At 44.0% G+C, this 16,111-nt stretch overlaps 1 protein-coding gene across 1 annotated transcript in view; it reads right to left on the reverse strand.

Moving 5' to 3' along the window:
- The window catches only part of LOC126274593 (ATP-binding cassette sub-family C member 5-like), a 271,486-nt gene that overhangs the window by 99,188 nt on the left and 156,187 nt on the right, over positions 1 to 16,111 (reverse strand). Inside the window, exons 13-14 of the mRNA XM_049977127.1 lie at positions 2,404 to 2,627; positions 1,970 to 2,147 (exon numbers count right to left, since the gene is read on the reverse strand). Of these exons, the coding sequence (XP_049833084.1) occupies positions 1,970 to 2,147; positions 2,404 to 2,627 (402 nt within the window). The remainder of the gene's footprint in view (positions 1 to 1,969; positions 2,148 to 2,403; positions 2,628 to 16,111) is intronic.

The following is a 16,111-nucleotide window of genomic DNA, read 5'->3' on the forward strand; positions in this document are numbered from 1 at the left end:
CTCCGCAATATCCTTTCTTTCAGGAGTGCTAGTTCTGCAAGGTTCACAGGAGAGCTTCTGTAAAGTTTGGAAGGTAGGAGACGGATACTGGCAGAAGTAAAGCTATGACTACCGGGCGTGAGTCATGCTTCGGTAGCTCAGATGGTAGAGCACTTGCCCGCGAAAGGCAAAGGTCCTGAGTTCGAGTCTTGGTCGGGCACACAGTTTTAATCTGCAAGGAAGTTTCATATCAGCGCACACTCCGCTGCAGAGTGAAAATCTCATTCTGGTAATGAAAAGGGTAACTGTTCACAACCAACTACAAATCCCACATCGATAGAGAAAAATTAAAGAGGTTTTCAATTTTCTAATGTTTCAAGCTTCCAAGTTATGTTGCAAGTATTTTAATGTACCCAAACGTTTCAACTGTGAGGTTGGATAAGGTTCCCACCAGAATAATAAAAAATAGTCTCTCATAGTAATGCGTATCCACTCTTCCTTATAATAAGTCTTTTAACAAGGGCTGTTTCCCCAGATCAACTAAAATGTGTTGAAATTTGACAAATTCATAAAAAATGTAAACAAAATGAAATGGGAAAAGTGTCCTATTGTTACCAACTGTCTTGAAAAGATCTGAAGGATGTGGATTGTCAAATAAGTTCATTCACTTTTCATTACACTTTAACAACAAAGAAATCCTGGGACAACACACGTCCCCAATGCACAGCTATGACAGAGTGGTTGCCGGCATGTCTCCTTACACACTTCACACACAAGGACATGCACAATATAACGAAATAAGGTGGGTCAGTTATGTAGATGAACTATTTATTTCCTGCAGTATACACCTTTATGGTTGATAATGTATTTCTATTTCTCTGGAAGCTTATAAATGTCATTTTTCCAAAATTTGGGGGTTTTCATGTTGATGAACTCTCTGAGGATCAGTCCGCAGCCCTCCAAGGAGATAAGGTGTTTGCCATTAAAGAAATTCTGCAGGGAATGGAACAGATGAAAGTCAGAATGGACAATGTCTGAAAATACGGCAGTTGAGATAACACACCTCACTCAAAAGAATGCAGCTTTTGACAGGTCACCATATAGCTATGTGGTCTGCTGTTGTCATGGTGAAAGAGATATCAAGTACCAAATCCAGTTGTTTCTCATCAATGGCTGCCTTGAGACAATCCAACTGTGAGCAGTGTGTCTTGGTAGTGATAGTAGCATTCAAAAGTAGTTCATAATATAGTATGACTCTGCAATCCCATCAGATGCACAGCAGATTCATTTTTGGGTACAACTCTGGTTTAGGAACCAATAGTGGTGGCTGCCCTGTCTTGCGCCACGATTTACTCTCCTGAGCATTATTGTACATGATCCACATCTCATCTTCAGTTACCACCCGTTCTAGAAAAGGAGCATTCTGACTGTATCTCAATAAAGAGTCACAGATAGACAAGTGCTGAATCAGATTCACTTTATTCAGTTCATGAGGAACCCATACATCGCAAATATTTATGTTACCCAGCTTCTTCAAGTTTCTGGCTACAGTAGCAAAAGTGACACTGAGCTCCAGCGCCAACACCTGCATTGTCATTCGTCGATTGTTGGCTATTAAGTTATTAAGCTATTCCATGTCTGTAACTATTAGCCATTCAGATCATGGTTTGTCTGTTTGGATGAAATTCCCAGCTCAAAACAGACCAAACCACTTCTGACTTGCTCAAGCCATTACTGAATTGTTCCCATATACAGCACAAATCATATGCCGGCATAGTGATTTCTTAAGTGATAACCATGTAAAATTGTATCTGTAAGCACCTGTATGTATCCACTAACTTAGGTGACTATGTCTGCTGATCCTTAATATAGAATATAACTTCAAATTAATTTTGTTAGTCTACATACAGCACTACAACTGACAAGTCATTTATGTCACAAACTTTGAATGTGAGAGTCATGTAATGAGACAAATTTTTTCCCCCCTTACCTGCATTCCATGTGTAACCAAGAGAACAGTTTTCCCAGAAAGCTTTGATTTAATACAATGATTAAAAATATTTCTTGCCACCTTTGCATCAACAGCACTCAATGGATCATCTAGCAAATAGATATCTTTATTAGCGTACACTGCTCGTGCCAAGTTTATTCTCTGTTTTTGTCCTCCACTGAAAAAAAAAATTTAAGAATTTGTGTAACCACTATCAACAGTAAAAACTGAATAAACTGAGTAGCAAAAATTGTGAGATAAATTCCTAGTTCATATACAGATCATACTCTCCATTTAAGCCGTCGCATAAGTAAACAATCAATCAACTCAGAGTATAGTTCATTTTATTGTCAACATGACTGTGAACATGTAAGCCAATTCTTTGTTCACATTTTACTACTTTTATTTCCTTCCTTTGTCTTTCATAGACTTACCTTAAGTTAGATCCTCTTTCTCCAATTTCTGTTTTGTCTCCATTAGCAAGGAGCTCCAAGTCACGTTGCAGACTACAGCATGTAATGACATCTCTGTATCTCTCTTCGTGATACGGCAATCCAAAAAGGATATTTTCTCTCACAGTATCATTGAAGATCCATGCCTGCTGAGACACAAGGGCCACACTGCCCATCACTTTTATGTGACCATTCACTGGCCTCATCTGAAACATTAATCTGAATACTAATAATTTTATTTCATATTTCGCCGAAAAACAATGTACAAAAATGCTACTGTAACACTTAAAAACACAATTCAATTCAGTTCAAAATTATCAACATTGACACTATCAAAACAATTAATTTACCTACTCCTCCAGGGTTGCCACAAGTTTCTCCAAGTGCAATTTCCTGATATTTCCCTGATTTCCAGACAAGGTTTAGAATTTTTCCCTAACAAGTTTTGAAATCTCAAATTAAGACATAAGTTGACACTGTCTTTGCAGATATGGTACAGGAAACAATAGTGCAAATGAGGTAACATCTAAAAAAAACTTGCAAGTACACTCCTGGAAATGGAAAAATGAACACATTGACACCGGTGTGTCAGACCCACCATACTTGCTCGGGACAATGCGAGAGGGCTGTACAAGCAATGATCACACGCACGGCACAGCGGACACACCAGGAACCACGGTGTTGGCCGTTGAATGGCGCTAGCTGCGCAGCATTTGTGCACCGCTGGCGTCAGTGTCAGCCAGTTTGCCGTGGCATACGGAGCTCCATCGCAGTCTTTAACACTGATAGCATGCCGCGACAGCGTGGACGTGAACCGTATGTGCAGTTGACGGACTTTGAGCGAGGGCGTATAGTGGGCATGCGGGAGGCCAGGTGGACGTACCGCCGAATTGCTCAACACGTGGGGCGTGAGGTCTCCACAGTACATCGATGTTGTCGCCAGTGGTCGGCGGAAGGTGCACGTGCCCGTCGACCTGGGACCGGACCGCAGCGACGCACGGATGCACGCCAAGATCGTAGGATCCTACGCAGTGCCGTAGGGGACCGCACCGCCACTTCCCAGCAAATTAGGGACACTGTTGCTCCTGGGATATCGGCGAGGACCATTCGCAACCGTCTCCATGAAGCTGGGCTACGGTCCCGCACACCGTTAGGCCGTCTTCCGCTCATGCCCCAACATCGTGCAGCCTGCCTCCAGTGGTGTCGCGACAGGCGTGAATGGAGGGACGAATGGAGACGTGTCGTCTTCAGCGATGAGAGTCGCTTCTGCCTTGGTGCCAATGATGGTCGTATGCGTGTTTGGCGCCGTGCAGGTGAGCGCCACAATCAGGACTGCATACGACTGAGGCACACAGGGCCAACACCCGGCATCATGGTGTGGGGAGCGATCTCCTACACTGGCCGTACACCTCCGGTGATCGTCGAGGGGACACTGAATAGTGCACGGTACATCCAAACCGTCATCGAACCCATCGTTCTACCATTCCTAGACCGGCAAAGGAACTTGCTGTTCCAACAGGACAATGCACGTCCGCATGTATCCCGTGCCACCAAACGTGCTCTAGAAGGTGTAAGTCAACTACCCTGGCCAGCACGATCTCCAGATCTATCCCTCATTGAGCATGTTTGGGACTAGATGAAGCGTCGTCTCACGCGGTCTGCACGTCCAGCACGAACGCTGGTCCAACTGAGGCGCCAGGTGGAAATGGCATGGCAAGCCGTTCCACAGGACTACATCCAGCATCTCTACGATCGTCTACATGGGAGAATAGCAGCCTGCATTGCTGCGAAAGGTGGATATACACTGTACTAGTGCCGACATTGTGCATGCTCTGTTGCCTGTGTGTATGTGCCTGTGGTTCTGTCAGTGTGATCATGTGATGTATCTGACCCCAGGAATGTGTCAATAAAGTTTCCCCTTCCTGGAACAATGAATTCACGGTGTTCTTATTTCAATTTCCAGGAGTGTAGATCGCATTTGCTGATGTGAGCAAAGATCTTAAGTACAAACATCAACATCTTTTGTAATGAACTGTTTTTAGATGGGAAAGCAAGCCAAATGCTATGTGTGTTTCATTAAAATCACTAGTGATTTGAAATACATTCACTGATTCAAAAAATAAACTCAGAAAAAAGTAGGCCTCTTGAAAGACGCGTATAAGGGAGGGAATAATTATGTAAACCAACACTACAGGTAACTGCCAATAAAATGTTGGTTCTACTATGTTGGTTTTGTCAGTTATTACCCACTGTGTTATATTTATTATTTTACAGCTATTGTGTTATTTTTCTTTTGAGAAATATATGAGTACATAGTGTACAAACCGCCAGTGACTGACATCATTTTCTTCTTCTTATCATCCATACTTTTTAACATATAAACTACCTTAGAAGTGTCAAAATGTACTAGAACAAATAAAATGCTATAGAATGCCACTCTACACAACATATTTGTTGTGAGACAGTCACAATTCCTGAAATCCCTCGCCCATGCTGAGGAGCATTACAGTCCTGGGTCCAAGGATAAACCATGAAAATGCACTGCATTACACCACACACAACCAGACCCGGCCTGCAGGCAGATCGGTGAGACTAAATCCGACGGGCAGAGCCTGCACATTAGTGGGAACTGAATGGCTTCATACAGGCAGGCCCTATCCATTACAGATACGCACAGAAACAGCCTCTGGTTTTGCCTGTCAAGGAAATCCACTCATGTGGCCAGCTATTCACGAGCCACAGAAATCTTGTTGATGAAATGAGATCACAGTGATCAATCTATGCAACAGATAATGTGTTCAAATACTCTGAGTATCAAAAATAATGAGGATAGGTGGCAACTCCATGAAAATGTGTTTGCTGAGCTGCAGACAGGCATGTAGAAAAGACAATCACTCTCTCACAAGTAAATTTTCAGCCACAGCTTTTGTCAGAAAACAGAAGTGCGCACACACACATTCACACCATCACTCAGATGCAACTCAAGCTCACACAACTGTCATCTCTGGCCACTTCGTCTACAGTCTCTGAGAATCACAGCCTCCCCACCTCTAGTCGGCAGCTGCTAGGCTAATGGCAATAAGTGGCGGCAGGGGAGTGGCGGGAAGGGGAGAAGCAGTAGGAATGAGAGAATAGGGAAGCGGCACAAGTACTCAGCTGCTCCCATCCAGCAACAATGTACAACACCTCAGTACACAAACCATTTCATTACTGAGACAAAAATGAGATTTTTCCAGTGTTTCTTTTTTTCCCCTAATTTCCCTGACTTCTCTGAAGTGTTTGAAATTCACTGATATCCTCCAATTTCCAGAACCTTTAGCAACCACATCTACATACCATCAATGTAACTATTATTATGCACAGGCATCTACTTCACAATATTTTCCAGTTTACAGTAATTAGTCTGTGAAACCCATTTTAAGTCATTCAGATAAAAGATAAAGCTGCCCTCACTCCAAAGGTCAGTTTGAACACCCAAGTGTTTTGCTAGGAATGGTTTTGTTGGATTTTATGAACTTACCATCCTCTACATCTACATCCATACTCCGCAAGCCACCTGACGGTGTGTGGCGGAGGGTAACCTGAGTACCTCTATCGGTTCTCCCTTCTATTCCAGTCTCGTATTGTACGTGGAAAGAAGGATTGTCGGTATGCTTCTGTGTGGGCTCTAATCTCTCTGATTTTATCCTCAGGGTCTCTCTGCGAGATATACGTAGGAGGGAGCAATATACTGCTTGACTCTTCGGTGAAGGTATGTTCTCGAAACTTTAACAAAAGCCCGTACCAAGCTACTGAGCGTCTCTCCTGCAGAGTCTTCCACTGAAGTTTATCTATCATCTCCGTAACGCTTTCGCGATTACTAAATGATCCTGTAACGAAGCGCGCTGCTCTCCGTTGGATCTTCTCTATCTCTTCTATCAACCCCATCTGGCGCGGATCCCACAATGCTGAGCAGTATTCAAGCAGTGGGCGAACAAGCGTACTGTAACCTACTTCCTTTGTTGTCGGATTGCACTTCCTTAGGATTCTTCCAATGAATCTCAATCTGGCATCTGCTATACCGACGATCAACTTTATATGATCATTCCATTTTAAATCACTCCTAATGCGGACTCCCAGATAATTTATGGAATTAACTGCTTCCAGTTGCTGACCTGCTATTTTGTAGCTAAATGATAAGGGACCTATCTTTCTATGTATTCGCATCACATTACACTTGTCTACATTGAGATTGAATTGCCATTCCGTGCACCATGCGTCAATTCGCTGCAGATCCTTCTGCATTTCAGTACAATTTTCCATTGTTGCAACCTCTCGATACACCACAGCATCATCTGCAAAAAGCCTCAGTGAGCTTCCGATGTCATCCACCAGGTCATTTATGTATATTGTGAATAGCAACGGTCCTATGACACTCCCCTGCGACACACCTGAAATCACTCTTACTTCGGAAGACTTCTCTCCATTGAGAATGACATGCTGCGTTCTGTTATCTAGGAACTCCTCAATCCAATCACACAATTGATCTGATAGTCCGTATGCTCTTACTTTGTTCATTAAACGACTGTGGGGAACTGTGTCAAATGCCTTGCGGAAGTCAAGAAACACGGCATCTACCTGTGAACCCGTGTCTAAGGCCCTCTGAGTCTCGTGGACGAATAGCGCGAGCTGGGTTTCACACGACTGTCTTTTTCGAAACCCATGCTGATTCCTACAGAGTAGATTTCTAGTCTCCAAACTCATTGCCAGTGGAGAAAGAATTGGTAAGCAACAGCCAAAACCAAGAACTGACTAAGGACCTGTAGTCTGACATTTAACCACTGAGCTATTCCATCGCAAAAATGAGAAAAGACCTTCAATTTACGGTAAGGTACATCCAGGAAGGCCATCACTGAGTAAGAAAATCATCAGAGATTGATTATTTTTGTTTCACTAGCAAGGCATAAAAATCAGGATGAAGAACTAGAATAACCACAGAGAGAAGAAATTGTGGACAATCTAGCATCAAGACATATGCTTTTGTCATGTAGTAATATATTAAGGAAGGATGGAATTCTGCTGATATATCACTGGATGTTACAAAGAAATAGGTGTCAATTGTTGTCAACTGCATGACAGAATACTAAAAATCCAACTACATAGCTGTAACCTTCAGATACCCTGCTTCTTGACTGAGACAAAACTGTAAAAGTCTTGTTATATGTGAGTGATTTCACAGTCATTTGAGCAACTGGACACATAGTTAACTGTGGCAACAGATGAACAGCCAACAAGTCTTTTTGTTTCTATGGAAATCATTCGTATGTTCCCAGCCAGAAGTCATTACAATCTGCTTTCTGTCCAAGACTCTTAACTCATATTGAGCTGACTGACCAGCCTCTCTGTATCTCTGAAAACTAGTGTCCTGCACCATGTCACATGCCATTCATGTGTTTTTGGCATGCTCACTCCAATGGTAGAGGGATCATAATGACCTGTGTGTATTATGTACTGACAAGTACTCTCAAAGGCTTTCTTAACAGCTTAACTTCCACTGTATCACACATACAAGGTAAAAATGGTTACTGCTACAGGCAGAAACTGCAAATTGTCAATGGTAAATTACTACTTAAATCAGGTAGCGATTGGTTAGCTGGTGTTGTCTCTTTCTTTCTTTTTCTCCTCCTTCTGAAATATTCAAGACATAGCATTCAGGTAACAACAGCTAGCTTCTAAACACACTGAATACGTTCACACCCCTAAAATTTTGGGGATAAGTTCGTTTTTTTCACAGAATTTTAAGAGGTGTCAGGCATACTATTATTGCTTAAAACAGAGGTCATGTTGACAATCAAACCACATTGTATCTCCTAATAAGGATACAAATTGAAATGTCACCATGTTACAGGTTGTTATGGTAATGGCACAGGCATCATATTGGTGGCTCTACTCGGTAGCAGAAACCTATGGTTTAAAGAATATTGCACAATTAGAAGGCAATATAGAATACATTTTATGAATGACAGGAAGGAAGAGTGCCTCAGACAGTTAATTCTCCCTCATTCCAAACTATCTTTTTCTTCTGTCTCCATCATCGAATTCACTGAACACAATGAGATACAGAAGTTTTCCAGCATGCCTGTTTTGTTGCTGCATTTGTCATTCCTGTATTCTGATATATTCCTATAACCTGCAGAATGGTACTCTTTATCCAACTTTCAACAACCTTCTCTGCTGGATACATTCATAAGACTGAAGCTCACTCAGTGAATTGAAACAAATTAGGAATCTCAGGTTATGATGCTATCTCATTTACTTACTGTGGTGTCATTCACCATGTATGCCACACTGGGTGTATCACTTCCTCAGGCAGAGGTTGGCACCAGACATTCCAAGTACCGCTACCACAGGTAGCCACACAGCAACCACAACTGCCAACGGATGGCTGCTCTATGGACATAGCCTCCTTGACCAGCAAAGGCAGTGCTGATATCAAAATGTATAGGAGGGCACCACACATTATTATCAGCCCCCATTCAGTCGTACGTTCTATGCCTGTGAATATTCAGCATCTCTCAGTGATTACAGCATATTATGGACTTGGCAACAGATTTGGGGTATCTGGATAGTACTTAGGATCTGGCTGCAGTTGTGTTTTGCAAGCGAATGAACTTTAAGTATAGGATTTTTCGTAACTGTTGCTGTGTCTCTCATTCTCTGCTCAGCCTTAGAACAAAAGCATAACTACAGAGTACATCATTTACAACCATTGAGAATGGTAGACAACCCTACATTAAAAGGCAATGAATGGAATGCTACTGGTGGGTGTATACTTGAACTGTCTCTAGGCAGATAACAGAGCAGCCAAGTCCCTAGTTTGGAGTTACAAATGTACAACATTCAACAGATATATTACATGCTTAAAATATTGTGTAATATATGTTTGGAGGTACAATTTGAAATACTATTCGAGGGTGAGTAACTCAAAGATTATACTAGAGCTGTAGCTCAACCACTGAGGTTGTATGCTGCAGCGAAGAAAACAACTTTCATGCCTCTGGTCCACTGTCAATGTTTTTCTTTCTACTCTCTCTAATGGCAGTGTCACTAATAAACAATGAAGCCAAGTGCAGGAGACTTTTGGGCCAACAAGACACTAAAAGCACAGAAGCTAGTGAGGTGCTGTCACTGAACCACTCAAAAGGATTCAATAGCTTTTGCACAATTGCTATGAATGTATGTTCAGAAACTTTAGCTAGTTCTGAATCTCACTCACAAATATACTGAATCTGATGGCAACAAACAGACCTGATCTCTTTGACAATCTCCACATCAAAACTGTTGTCAGTGACCATGACACGGTTGTGGCAACAATGACTTTCAAAGTACAAACAACAACTACAACAAGCAAAAAGATATATATATATTCAGTAAACTAGAGAAAGAAATCAGCAATGTCATATCTCAATGAGAAACTTGAAACTTTTAGCAAAAGGCAGGAGCATGCTGAGGAATTACGGAACTCTGGTTCAAGTTTAAAAGAATAGTTGACCATGCACCGGACAGACAGGTACCCAATAAAACAGTTCACAATGGGAAGGAACTTCCATGGTTGTACAGTCACTGTAAAGATACTTCTAAAGAAACAGAGATTACTGCAAAATAGGTCTTAAATGAAGCATACAGCTACAGATAGAGAGATGCTGAATGAAATGTGTTTGGCTCAAGAAAGCAGTGTGTGATGCCTCAAATGACTACCATAGCAGAATATTGTCAAATGGTGTTTCACAAAACCCAAAGAAATTCTGGTTGTAAGTAAAAGCTATTAGTGGCATCAAAGTTAGTGTCCAGACCCTAGTGAATGAGACAGACTGAAGCTGAAGGTAGAAAAGCAAAAGCTGAAGTGCTTAACTCTGTTTTTAAATGCTCCTTTACAAAGGAAAACCCATAAGAATTGCCCCAATTTAATCCGCGTACCACTGAATAGGTGTATACGTAAGTAACAGTTACAGTGGAACTGACAAACAGCTGAAATCGTTGAAAGTAAGCAAAGCTCCAGGGTCCGATGGAATCTCTGTTAGATTCCTTACTGAATTTTCAGATGAGTTAGTGCCTCTTCTAACTAGAATCTATTGTAGACCCCTCGAACACAAAACCATGATCACTTCATGGAAAAAAGCACAGTTCACACCTGTCTACAAGAAAGGTAGTAGAAGTGATCCACAAAATGACTTTCTAGCATCCTTGACATCAATTTGTTGTAGAATCTTAGAATATATTCTGAGCTCAAACATAAAGAGGTATTTGAACAGAATGATCTCCTCAATGCCAACTAGCATGGATTCCAAAAACACCGATCATGTGAAACACAACCCATACTTTTTACAAACTGAAAGCTATGGATAAATGCAGTCATGTAGACGCTGTATTTCTTGATTTTTAAAAAGCACTAAACTCAATATCACACCTACACTTATTGTCGAAAACTGAGACGATGGGGTATCAAGTGAAATTTGTGACTTAATTACGGACTTTTTTGGTAGGCAGGATGCAGCATGTAATCTTGGGTGGTGAGTCATTGTCAATTGTAGATGTAACTACAGGTGTGCCACAGGGAAGTGTGTTCGAACCCTTGCTGTTCATGTTGTAAGTTAATGACCTTGCAGACAATACTGATAGTAACCTCAGACTTTCTGCATATGAACTACTGTCTGACAGAAGCTGCATAAATATTCAGTCAGATCTTGATAAGATTTCAAAGTGTTGCAAAGATTGCTTTAAATGTTCAGAAACGTAAAAACGTGCACTTCACACAATGAAAACAGTAGTATCCTATGACTATAATCTCAACGAGTCCCTGCTGGAATTGGCCAACTCGTACAAATAACCTGAGTGTAACACTCTGCAAGGATATGCCATGGAATGATCATGTAGGCTCAGTTGTGGGTTTACCAGGTGGTAGACTTCAGTTTATTGGTAGAATATTGAATAAGTGATTAAAAATCACTCATGCAACTGGTTCTAGAACATTGCAGAATTGTGTGGGATTCCTACCAAACAAGACCAACAGGGGATATTGAACATATACAGAGAAGGGCGGCAGGAATTGTCACAGATTTGTTTGATCCGTGGAAAAGTGTCACAGAAATACTGAAGGAAATGACTGGAAGACTCTTGAAGATAGATGTAAACTATCTTGAGAAAGCATGTTAACGAAGTTACAAGAACTGGCATTAAATGATGACTCTAGGAAAATATTAGAGCCCCCTATGCATCATTCACGTAGGGATCATGAATATAAGGTTAGATTAATGACTCCATGCACAAAGTCATTGAAACAATCATTCTTCCCACACTCCATACATGAATGGAACGAGAAGAAACCCCTTCACAGTGGTTTTCAGAGTACAGATATAGATGTAGATGTGACCTACCCCTTTCACCACAATCCCCACCTCCTAGAGTGAAAGATATTAATGTATTGTAATTTTAATTAATGCCATAGTGAGAAGTAACAATATAAGAAAAATGATTTACAAAAAATATCTGTATGGTGCAAAAATTGGCAACTGACCCTGTTATAACCTTTAATCACCAATAATTGCGTGGATATTCAAAAACACTCACTTAGAACAATAGCTGGTTACATGATAACAACTCAGTATCTCTCATTCAACTGCTGTGCCGTGACACGCGGCTGGCGCCGTTCGTAGCTAGGTGGCGCTCCAGCGCTCAGCCCAGTTGCGGAGCGCCTCTATCGCCGTTTGCGCGTACTGTCGTGGTGGCACTGTTAAATGTCGTGGCACTGTCACAACACTTTTCCCCCCCTTGGAAAAAACAAACAAAAAAACTCACTTTCTTGGAGACATGGACAGTGCGGAAACATCCATGGCCTCTTGTGAGGCCCCGAGAAGATCTCGCGGAGACACACGAGAGTATGGTCGAAAATGTCCAGGACGGAAGCTCGTGCCTCCTGGACAAGATGATGGGAGAAAACTCTGGAGCAGCATCCATAGGTGTCGTGGACCAGGGGGTGTGCTCCAGCGAGATGGGTCCCGGAGAAGGCGCCGTTGTGACTGGGGCAGGTTCCGGCGGACTCAGAAGCAGTAGCAACGTTGGCTGCATCAACACATACGGTAGATCGGCAACAGCGACAGAACTGGCTTCTCGGGCTGGTGGAGGCGAGGGAAGGGGCAGTGGCACCGGCGTGGCCACCACCCGTAGGCGCATCTGGTCGTATTGGCGAACAACCATGCCATCGTCCGTATATATTTCACAAAGCCAGCGGCCGCGAAGAGCCTTGACCACCCCTTGAATCCATTTAGGGCGAGATCCATACCTCGTGCCCACACGTCGGCGCCCACCGAGTATTTGCCCGCACACTGCACACGGCCTGACAGGGTGAAGCAGGTGCAGTAGAGTGCGCGGTTGGCGGCCATGCAAGAGTTCAGCAGGGCTGCGATCACCCAGAGGCATGAAGCGATAAGAACTCAGAAATTGCAGCAGAGCATTATCTGTGGAAAAATCACTAAGGAATTTTTTCATCTGGCTTTTGAAAGTGCGGACAAGGCGCTCGACCTCCCCATTCGATTGCGGATGGAAGGGCGGTGCTGTAACATGATGAATCCCTTGCCCAGTACAAAAATCACGGAAGGCCTGCGAAGAGAACTGAGGGCCATTGTCTGTGACGATCGTGGATGGAAGACTTTCTAGCGCAAAGATTTTGGACAAAGCCAGCATCGTCGCCACAGTGGTGGCGACGGACATCGAACAACAAATGGAAACTTCAAGAAGGCGTCATTCAACAGCAGCCAATAAGTACCGAGGAAGGGGCCGGCAAAGTCAGCGTGCACCCGTTCCCATGGCTGCGCCGGATCAGGCCACGGAGAGGGCGTTGTACGAGGTGCAGCCAGTTGTTGAGCACACCTGACCACATGCAGCAACCATGTGGGCGATGTCCGAATCAATACCGGGCCAATAAACGTGCCTGCGGGCCAGGGACTTAGTCCGAGAAATACCCCAATGGCCTTCAGGCAACAGTTTGAGAACATCTTTGCGAAGAGAGGCTGGCACCAGGACCCATGGAGATGTGCCATCTGTGGCCAGAACAACAACACCATCATGAACAGACAGACGAAGGCGCAAGGCATGGTAATTGCGAACGGAATCCGATGCCCGGCCCTTGGTCCTGTCCGGCCAACCCCGTTGAACAAAACCGATCACGTGACACAGGACCGGGTCCCGCGCAGTGGCCAACGCGACCTGCGAACCTGTAAGTGGAAAATCCTCGACCGCATGACGTTCTTCCTCATCAATGTGGAAACAGAGTAGTTCATCACGATCGAAAACCGGGTTGGGTCCCATCGGCAATCGCAACAATGTGTCAGCATTGGCATGCTGGGCCGTGGGGCGATAGTGAATCTCATAGTGAAAACGAGACAAGTATAAGGCCCAACGTTGCAGGCGGTGAGCTTCCTTATCCGGAAGCGACGCCGAAGGGGCTGAACAGAAAGACCAGCGGCTTGTGGTCGGTGATGAGGTGAAACTTAGAACCATACAAAAAAACACTGAACTTTTTTTAGAGTATAAATGATAGCGAGCATCTCCTTTTCGATTTGAGGGTAACGCCGTTGCGCATCGTTGAGGGTCTTGGAAGCATAGGCGATGGGTCGTTCCGACCTATCCTCATACCGATGGGTGAGAACAGCCCCTAGGCCATACTGTGACGCGTCAGTCGCCAGAACCAAGTGCTGACCCGAACGGAATGTGGCAAGATAAGGCGCCAACTGCAAATGAGCCTTCAGGCAGACAAAAGCCTGCTCACACTCGTCGGACCAACAGAAAAGGACGTTTTTGCGTAACAGCTGATGCAGAGGATGAGCTACCGCTGCCGCGGATGGAATGAATTTGTGATAATAAGCAATCTTGCCTAGAAACGCCTGAAGTTCTTTGACCGTAGACTGCCGGGGTAGAGCGTTAATGGCCGCAACGTGCTGACGTAGAGGACGTATACCCTCACGGGACAAGTGGAAACCAAGATACACAATGGAGGGTTGGAAGAACTGTGACTTGTCCAGATTGCACCTCAACCCAGCCGAATGCAAAACCCGAAACAGTGAACGGAAATTGCGAAGGTGCTCCTCAGTGGAGGCTCCCGTGACAAAAATGTCATCCAGATAGTTTATGCAGCCGGGAACGGAAGCCGTGAGCTGTTCCAAAAACCGCTAAAAATTGGCCGGCACACTAGCGACGCCACATGGTAACTGCTGGTACTGATACAATCCACAAGGAGTGTTGATGACGAGAAATTCCTTGGAAGAAGCATCCAACGGCAACTGATGGTACGCCTCCGATAAGTCAAGTTTGGAAAAGAACGGGACCCCAGCGAGCTTGGTAAATAACTCCTCAGGACGGGAAAGAGGATAAGTGTCAATGAGGCTCTGAGTGTTGACAGTGGCTTTAAAATCACCACACAATCGCAGACTCCCATTTGGTTTAGAAACCACCACGATGGGCGATGCCCATTCGCTGGAGGTAACAGGAAGGAGAATTCCTGAAGCTGTTAACCTGTGTATCTCAGCCTTGACAGGTGCACGCAACGCCACCAGAATAGGGCGTGCCCGGAAAAACTTAGGGCGAGCTGTAGGTTTAAGAGTAATGTGGGCTTCAAAATCCTTAGCACGACCCAGATCCGCAGAGAACACGGATGAAAATTCAGAACACAATCCATCCAGCTGTTGATACGGAATATCCTCAGATATGAGGTGCACATCATCATCAATGGAGAACCCAAACAACTGGAAAGCATCATAACCGAACAGGTTTTGAGTGCCCGCATGATCCACCACATAAAATGTGAGGGGCTTAACAACAGACTTGTAGGCAGTGAAAGCATCAAACTGGCCAATGATAGGAATTTTCTGTTTATTATAAGTTCTCAGATTTCGCGTAACTGGAGACAAGGGAGGGAGCCCACCTCCAAATACGTGCAAGAATTAATGAGAGTTACTGCAGAGCCAGTGTCCACTTGCATGCGAATGTCTTTATCCAGAACACGAACAGTAACAAACAACTTATTTGTTTGAGAAAGCACAGTTAACATCCATGTCCGATGCCTCATCCTCGTCGATAGGAACTTTGGGGGACTGACATACAGAAGCAATGTGGCCTTTTTTCCTACATGAATTACACGTGGCCCAACGTTTTGGACACGCGGCCCTGTCATGCTGTACGAAACAATGTGGACAAGAAGGAAGTGCGGAACCAACCTGCTTCTGTGGGTGCTGTTTTCGCTGTGAGCGCTGCGGCCCAAAGCGATGTTGTTTACGCGAGTGAACCTCCGCCACATCTTCGTTCTCCTGTGAAACAGGCAAATTGTCCGTACATCTTCGTTCTCCTGTGAAACAGGCAAATTGTCCGTGTCAAAAGTTGACTGTACAGCGCCTACATCACACTACGCGTCTATTTGCCCGCCAGCAGCGTGAGACACTTCAAAGTATTGAGCGATGCTTAGAACTTCCGACAACGACGGGTTTGGCAGTTGTTGGGCACGTTGCCTAACTTCTTTACCAGGAGCAAGTCGTAGAATAGCATCCATAATCATTGAATCAGCATAGGACTCATGATGAGTGTCCGTGACAAACTGACATTTCCTACTCAGACCGTGTAGTTCCACCGCCCAAGCCCAGTAAGATTGATGGGGCTGTTTACG

Source organism: Schistocerca gregaria, chromosome 1 (genome assembly GCF_023897955.1).
Source record: "Schistocerca gregaria isolate iqSchGreg1 chromosome 1, iqSchGreg1.2, whole genome shotgun sequence".
NCBI lineage: Eukaryota > Metazoa > Arthropoda > Insecta > Orthoptera > Acrididae > Schistocerca > Schistocerca gregaria.